Source organism: Rattus norvegicus, chromosome X, assembly GCF_036323735.1.
Source record: "Rattus norvegicus strain BN/NHsdMcwi chromosome X, GRCr8, whole genome shotgun sequence".
Taxonomy (NCBI): domain Eukaryota; kingdom Metazoa; phylum Chordata; class Mammalia; order Rodentia; family Muridae; genus Rattus; species Rattus norvegicus.
Window position 1 is genome coordinate 123,392,384 of NC_086039.1, and position 9,136 is coordinate 123,401,519.

The window sequence follows — 9,136 nt, forward strand, 5'->3', positions numbered from 1 at the left end:
GCAACGTTTGGGGCAGAGCCTGAAGGAATGGCCATTCAGAGCCTTTACCACATGTGTACACAGCCCATATATATTCTGCCACCAAAACTAGATAAGACTGATAAAGCTCAGAGGTGCGTGCTGACAGGAGCCTGATACAGCTATATCCTGACAGGCAAAGTCAGAACATGTCAAATACAGAGGCAAATGCTAGCAGCAAACCATTGAACTGAGAATGGGATCCCTGCTGGAGGAATTAGAGAAAGGATCTAAAGAGCTGAAGGGGCTTTCAACCCCATAAAAACAATAAGGCCAACCATGCAGAGCTCCCAGGGACTAAACCACTACCCAAAGACTATACAGGTACTAACCCATGGCTCCAAGTAGCAGAGGATGGCCTTGTTGGGCACCAATGAAAGGAGAAGCCCTTGTTCCTGTGAAGGCTGGATCCCCCAGTACAAGGGAATGTCGGGGGCAGGAATGGGGGTAGTTGGGGAGGGGAACACCCTTATTGGAGAAGGGAGGGAGGTGGGATAGGGAGTTTATGTCTAAGAAACTGGGAAGGGGAGTAACATTTGAAATGCAAATAAAAAATTTCAATAAAATAATAAAAAGTTGTGAAAAAATTCAGTAGTCCTTTTTTATATAAATGTTGAATGGGCTGAGGAAGAGATTAGGGATGCAAAATCTTTCACAATCGATACAAGTAATATGAAGTACTGTGGTGTGACTCTAACCAAGCAAGTGAAAGACAAGTTTCTGAAGAAAGAAATTGGGGAAGATATCAGAAAATGGAATGATCTTCCATGGATCAGTAGGATTAACATGGTAAAAATGGCTATTTTCCTAAAAGCAATCTACAGATTCAATGCAATTCCCATCCAAATTCCAACACAATTCTTTACATACCTTGAAAATGCAATTTACTACTTCATTGGGAAAAAATGTAGGACAGCCAAAACAATTAAAGAACCTCCACAGGAATCACCATCTCTGATCTCAAGCTGTACTACAAAGCAATAGTTTAAAAAATATTACCATAAAAGCAGGTTGTTCGAAGGAATAATGTTCTCAATAAGATAGGAGTTGAACTTCATTCCTATATCCCAGCATTTGGAGGTTGAACTACAAAGACTACCTATTGTAGGACATCCTAAGTTACACAATAAAATATAGGGCAGCTTCAGTGTTATTGTGTGACCATATTTATTATGGTCTCTTTTGAGTGTAGTAGAGGATATGATATTTCATTCTTCTTCTCTGGAATGAATAAATTTTGTTTTGTTTGTTTGTGACAGGGTTTCTCTGTGTAACCACCATGATTATCTTGGACCTTGCTTTGTAATCCAGGCTACCCTCAAACTCACAGAAATCTACTTACTTCTGCTCCCCAATTGCTGGGATTAAAGGCATGTTAACCCCAACTTTATAGCTATTTTGGCTAATAGGAGGAACGAAAAATGCTCTACCCAAGGGGCATCTAATGTCAATCATACTGATAGCCAAAGCATAAAAAGTCATTTTGCATCACATTGAGCTAATGAAGGCATCGTTTTTTCCTTTATACTTCTTTATCCCCTAAGACACATGGTCCAGAACCTGATCTGCAATTAAAGCACAGATTTTTGACTTCAGAATACAAAGGATTTATGAGGGATGGGAAGAAAGTTTATAGGAAAGTGCTGAACACCTATGCATTGGACATTTAATGTACTTGTTAATTAGGTACTATAAAATTGTTGGCATTTGTTGAGCAACAGCATAGTTCACTTTTATTTCATACTCAATCAGTGCCAGCCGAAATAGGATTATTTATGAAAGACTGAAGTAAGAGCATTTTGATATTTTAAGTATATATATTTGGGATATAATAACTTTGAGTGGCTTCCCCTGGGCAGATGTGAAACTATCTATTTTCTCCATATGTAATAGACACAAAATTATGAAGATATAATGCTACCCATGTCTATCTTAGTTATTCAGTGAGTTTACTGAAGTTGCATACAGGAGTTTGAGTGAAGGATTAGTTATAGTATCATATATGGCTCAAAGGTAACTAACTGCATTGCTGAAAGACCCATCCTAGCATAGCTAATAACTCATGAAACTACATCCCTACCCCTCCATGATTTCATGAAGCCCATTTCGTCAGAGAATCTTCTTTTTCCAGCATGTATTTATTACTCCTTATATAATCTTATAACTCTTGTAAATTTTAGGAGCTTTCTTACAATTCTGTTTATTTACTTATAAGTTTTATTTACTTCCCAAATCTCAACAAGCCACCCACTAAGTGGCAATGTATTGTTTTGGAGGAAAGATCTAAAGCACAAGATCACTCAGTGCATGTGTACAACATGTACCTGAAAATCTTTCAAGGCAATTATGATTTCACTGTCTTTACCATTACTACATGTTTGGAGCCTACAAGCTCTTTTGTTCTAGTTCTCCATAATTTTATACATCTTCTCGCTTCCTTTCTACCTTTCACTCCTCTCTCACCATACTCACACGACCACACCCACCAACCCACACCTACCCACACACACACACACACACCCACACACACACACACACACACAGAGACAACCCCTCACATGACCACACACACACACATATATGTGTGTTTATTTGTGATTATATATGTACATTCATTAATATGTATATGTTCCAGGTTACTGTGAACTGTAACTATATATTTTGCACCTTTATTATCCTTATTGCTTTTTTTGTCCTTTAGCTCTATACCTCAGTTTCTTTATCATCAAGACAGAGAGACTATTATTTTGACTTATAATTCATATAATGTATCAAGGAAGAAATATCCAGCTGATTCTTGAGAGTGCTTCTGCTGCTGAAGGCATGGTAGCACAGGACAAGCAAAAAGCCAGCTGTTCTGTAGAAGATGGTGGCATTCCCTTCCCCCAAATGCTGCCTTTCCACTTTAGGTTTGAGATTCATGTTCATTTAAGAAAAGGTCAGGAAATAAAGCGTCAAAATTCTGGTCAGCCAACTCCAATTAACTTGCGAGAAGCAGATGTCCCATTCCTCATTATGCTGAGCAGTCATTGGAGTTGTCTGAGGTGAGGGCATGCACACGTACTTGACAGGATTCTCTGAGGCAATTTGGGCTTGGAATTGAAAGATAAGGGCAGCAGAAACAACTTGAATTAATTTTAGCCATGGGGAAAAAGGGATCTACATAAACCAAAAGATGGAACCCTATTATTCAAAGAGAAGTTTGATAGGATATGATGGCCTAAGCTATTGACGTTGCATTTAAAATGTATTTATGAATTTTAAGACATGCACCAAGTCACGGGCAATAAAGCAAACAGAACTCCATTGCCAGAAAGAGCAGCATTTACTAACAGAAATAAAGACAGGAAGTAGGTTTCTTTTTTTTTTCTAAACATAGCTTATCCTGTTTTATTTTCACTCACAATGTTATCACTGGTTATTTAGACTTGTCATTTGAATATTGGAGAAAGGAACACAACACAAGAAACAATCCTTGAAAACTAGTTTTTGTTTACTTTTGAAACAGAGTCTCACAGAGTTCCGGATGTTCTAGAGTTTACTATGCAGATTACGTTAGCCTTAAACTTACAAAGATTCACCTACATAGGTTTCCCAAGTGCTGGGATGGAAGGCTTGTGCCGTCATGTTTAGCAGGATCATAATTTATAAAAGGACAAGACCAAGAATGCTTGGTGAAAGAACAATGATTTTGAGAAGGTGGAGGAATAGAGCTAAGAGACCAGACATAAAAAGGTACATACTTTAATTTTTTTATAGTTAGCTTTATTCTCAGCTTGAAATAGCCTAGAATCACCTGAGAAGAAAACATCATTTGAGGAATTGGTTCAGGGGCACTTCTCAGTATAGTTCGTCCTCACTGAATCCCTTAAGCTGAGTCCATAAAATCACTTGCTTAAAAATACAGAGAATGCTCTTCAAAAGATGGCACTCTTGGAGGGGGGTCATATGTGAATGAATACCAAAATTCAAGTTTGCCTCTCATGGTGTTTTGGTAGTAAAGCTTTTTAACAAAATAATCCTGACCTTTTCCCAGTTTTCTGCTATCTCTGGACTTGAGATTTCCCCCAATCCCCAATCTTGATCTCCTGTCCAGCATGTGATGCCATTACTTGTGCTACAGCACTGTTAAAGCTTTTAACTTACTTGCTACTGTTGTGACATTGGGCATATGTAGCCACCTGATTAGTATTGTAGTTTGCAGGACTCACAGCTAGGTAAGGCTTTTGGATGGATTTTCTCCCCTAGTGGCCTTTCATGTCATTTCCTGATTGTATTTAAGGCCACTCCACAGAAAAGCACTCATAACTGCCCCTGTAAACCTGACCATGAACTAATGGCTGGGAAGGTCAATGGGAAGTCTTATGCCCTACTACTCTTATTGTGCTAACTTAACAAAGTTTCAAACTACCCTCTAAATATATAAATCAAGTTAGATGAGTCCATGGATAAAGGCACTTGCTGTCAAGCCTACCATAAATTCAATTCTTGGGTCTCTCATGATAGGAAAATATCAACTCCCAGTGCCTTCATGGATGCAAGTATTTGAATGTGAACACACACACACACACACACACACTTACACACACGCACACACATACATACATACATACACACACACACACACACACACACACACACACACACACACACACACGAAATTAACAAAAGTAAATTTAAAGAAGTGCAGGCTGGCAGGAACCGGATGTAGATCTCTCCTGAGGAACACAGCCAGAATATGGCAAATACATAGGTGAATGCCAGCACCAAATCAATGAACTGAGATCGGGACCCCAGTTGAAGGAATCAGAGAAAGGACTGAAAGAGCTTGAAGGGGCTCGAGACCCCATATGTACAACAATGCCAAGCAACCAGAGCTTCCAGGGACTAAGCCACTATCTAAAGACTATACATGGACTTACCCTGGGCTCCAACCTCATAGGTAGCAATGAATATCCTAGTAAGAGCACCAGTGGAAGGGGAAGCCCTTGGTCCTGCTAAGACTGAACCCCCAGTGAACGTGATTGTTGGGGGAGGGTGGTAATGGGGGGAGGATGGGGAGGGGAACACCCATATAGAAGGGGAGGGGGAGGGCTTAGGGAGATGTTGGCCTGGAAACCAGGAAAGGGAATAACAATTGAAATGTAAATAAGAAATACCCAATTTAATAAAGATGGAGGAAAAATAATACTTAACTTAATATCCATATATTAGTGCAGTTTTTTCACTCTCAGCAGAGAAGCATCTTGCAATGGACAGCAGTCAACACCAAGACTCACAGCTACTAAAAAAGAAAGCATAGGTGACATAGGAGTGATCAGCCCCAAATGGAACATCTGTATCACTCCCCCATTCTTAAGGCTCAGTGAAAATTAAGAGATGGCAGAAAGACTGTAAGAACCAGATATTGGGGAGGACAAGAACACAGTAGTGTCTTCTGGATATGACAAGGCTGCGGCAGTCATGAACTCACAGAAGTTGTGGTTGCCTACAGAAGACTGCCAGGAGATCATTCCAGTTACCATTCTAGCATGCAGCGAAGAGGGAATCCTGAAACCCAATCTGCAGCTGAAAGGGATTGGCAGTTGATGGTTATAGGAGAATGGAGAGTCTGTTTTCCTCTCCTACTGTAGGTTGCTCTACTCTGGTGAATAGCCTTACACTCATGCACATATTGATAGTTCTGATCTCTGAGAGTATAAATAAACCAAAAAAATAAGGAGTTGGGAAGTGGAGAGGGAACCACAGGTGTGTCCAGGAAATGTTAGGAAGTATAGGGATGATATGTTTAAATATATTGTATGCATATTAAATTCTCAACAAATAGATAAAATTAAAACATTTAAAGAACCTTAGTAGAGGGCAAGAAAATGGAGCTCTCCAACCTCAACCTTTTTCCTCCCAAACTCAGAGACACATGAACCTCTGCTTTATGAAGTGTCCAAAGCTTGGTATTTCACAACATCAACACAAAAGCAGGACTCCAAACTAAGAAAATTGTAGTGAGTTTTAGGTATACTCATTCTCATAGTGATGACTATATAGGTGTACGTATATGCAAAAGGTATCATAAGGTACATATTTAATGTATTTGCATTTTATTGTTTATGTGTGTATGTGTGTGTGTATGCATGTGTTCTTGTGAGGAAGGATAGATGTATGAAGGATGGGTCTGTATACATGTCTGTGTGTGTGTGTGTCTGTGTGTCTGTCTGCGTGTGTGTGTGTGTGTGTGTGTGTGTGTGTGTGTGTGTGTGTGGCAGAGGACAACTTTGTAGATTCTCGGAAGCTGTCAACCTTAAAAACACATGAACAAAAGAACAACAACAAAGAAAAACCACCAAAGACACACTGACCTGGGGCTTACCAAGTAGGGTGGGCTAGCTGTCCAAGAAGTGTCAAAGATGCCCCTTCTCCACATCATCACTGCAGTAAATAAAAGTTTTCAATACCACACACAGATTTTTAAACTTTATTTTTTGATACAGGGTCTTACTATATAGCCTCATAGTGATCTGTTTGTCTGTGCCTCTTGAGTGCTGAGTTTAAAAGCATATGTCACCATGCCAAACTAATGTGGAATTATTTTAATGTGAGTTCTAGGGATGGCACTCAGGTCTCTCATGCGTGTGAGGAATCAATTGAGCCATTTCTTCAGGCCCACTTTACTCTTTACAAATAATTCTCCCATAAATCAGTTTCAGGATACGTCCTGAAGGTATTAAAAACAGGTTTAAAAATATACAATAAAGCTATCTGGAAAGGCAAAGTTGTTTTAACATACAATGTAGATATTGCTGCCTGCTTTGATGCCAGCACTGATTGGCAGACCACTCCTTACTATCCTACTCCTCCCCCAATTTCTGGAGAAGTAGGCTAAATTAGTGCTGCACTTGCAGCTTCTGATCATGATTACTGTCCATCATACTCTGGTGCCTTTTGATTGGCTGAAGTCTTTGGCCCACCAGAGGGACTTTGTTCATGATGTCATAATGAGGACTGTTAAGCACCACAAGGAGGTAGATGTCCTAAAGTTGATGTGCTGCAACTGCCACCCACACCTCATTTCATATCGATGTAATAGCCTGAAACCATGCTGCCACCCTAGCCAGCGACATTAGGAAGGCCCTGGGTTGTCCCTGTTATCCTGTGAAATAAGCTTCATGGGTCATTAGTGCTAGCTCAGTTCTGAGCCCCAGTGTCTGCCTATCAGGGGATCGTTCATCCCACTCCCAACCTTGTAGAAACCCGATGTTTCCTCTTATCATCCACCAAGTCTTCCCTCCCTCCATCTCCCCACCCCCTAAACCCACTACACCATCAAAGCATCAAAGACTGAGAGTGATATACATATTTTTCACATCTGATTGATTTTATTGTCACCATCATACTATTGCCATGTGGTGGAATTTATCTTGGACACCATGACCATGGCTCAGCTCCTAGACCCCATTCATTGATGTTTTTTAGGTCTTTGGACCCATTTGGGGTCTAGGAACTGGCCATGTCTTCATTAGGAACCGGCACGCTTTCAGGGACCGGTGGAACTTCGGCTGGTGGTATCACGTTGGAATTTTCATTCATTCGCTCATGGATGAGCAAGGCCAGCGCTGTCTCACTAGGTTCTTTGTGAATTCTTGATTTGACCTTTTTTTTCGATTTGGTCCCAGTAGCCGGACGAAGACTTTTCTCTCCCTTCTCCGTAATCTGAAAGAACTACATACTAAAGTCATAAGGGCACTGCTTGGGAGAAAGATAGAATGCAGATAGGGATTCGAAAAAAAAATAGGCATAAGTAGATGAGAAATTTATAGCAGGCCTGAGAACGTCTTAGAGGAAGGGATGTCCACAGAAGGTGGACAATGAGCCCAGCTTAGGATCTCTTACCGTAGTTTCACTTCTGCGCCGACAGGTACACTGAGTCAGGTTGGAAAACTTGGACCTCTGGTGACTGGAAGTTTTACTCTTTCTCTTTTGCTTTGATCTTTCAGCTGCTGCAGCTGCAGCTGCAGCACCACGCTTAGGGGCTTTCTTAGCCACCCGCACCATCCTGAGGTCTTCCACCAACTGACCCCAGAGCTCTGAGCACCCTGCTTACCTACGCGACAGAACAATGGTGGACCACACCCTCAGCCTTGATTGGTCACCAAAGTCCTCCCTAGCCAATGGCAGCTAAGGAGGGGTTGAGACCTCACAAAGCCCTACCTCTGACCCATTTGAGGATATGTAACCTATGCCAGGTGTGTTTTGAAGGCTTGCAAGTACATAAGTCATGTAATATGTGCCTGCTGCCAAGGTCCCTGCAACTATGCTTATCCATCCTTTAACTTTTCAAACCATTATCACCCAATTCCTTTATAAGTTGCACTAGTCATGCAACTCTTCACATTATCTCTTCACAGAAAAAGTAAAATAACTAAGACAGAGGGGTAATAGGAAGTTGATATAGTAAAAATATGTCTTATATGTGTGGGCATAAAGTTATCAAGGAGTAAATTTTTAAAGGAAAAAGAACATAGCTGAATGACATTGTCCAGAATGAAAAGGACAAAGAAAGCATCAGTGAACTGTGAGGACATATCAACCAAATTTGTCCTACTTAAACTAAGGTAAATTACTCTCTATGTTGTGTGTGTAGGAATCTTGTCTGCATGCATGTCTATTCAACTATTCATGCAGAGCTTCATGAGGGCAGAATAGATCCCATAGAACTGAAATTATAGATATCTGTGAGCATTCAGATGTGCTAATCTTTTTTCACAGTCCAGACTTTATCTCCATCCTAGTCCATCCTCCAACTGTTCCACATTCCCCACTTCCCCCCGCCCTTATTTATTCATCTCTCATATAATATATCCCTACTGCAGCCTCCCCTCCCACCTTATTCCAGTCATTCCCTCACCTCACCTCTTCCACAGATTCACTCCTTCTCCATTTCCATTGAGAAAAAGAAAAGAGGCCTCCCAGTGACATCTACAGAACATGGAACATAACATGACAAGGTGAAATAAGTATAAGCACAAACCCTCCTGTCAAGGCTGGGCTAGGCAACTCAGTAGAAGAAAATGTTTCAAGAACTGGCAAAGAGGCCTAAATATCCCCTCTCCCACTGTTAGGA

At 40.7% G+C, this 9,136-nt stretch overlaps 1 protein-coding gene across 1 annotated transcript; it reads right to left on the reverse strand.

The window, feature by feature from the left end:
* Nucleotides 1-7,371: 7,371 nt before the first annotated feature.
* Nucleotides 7,372-8,136, reverse strand: LOC120099282 (cysteine-rich perinuclear theca protein 1-like). Its single transcript, XM_039100400.2, has 2 exons — nt 7,906-8,136; nt 7,372-7,734 (listed from the first exon to the last, which is right to left on the reverse strand). Exons 1-2 carry the CDS (start codon nt 8,065-8,067, stop codon nt 7,510-7,512), a joined length of 387 nt encoding a protein of 128 aa, XP_038956328.1. The 5' UTR covers nt 8,068-8,136; the 3' UTR covers nt 7,372-7,509.
* Between the last annotated feature and the right edge of the window lie 1,000 nt (nt 8,137-9,136).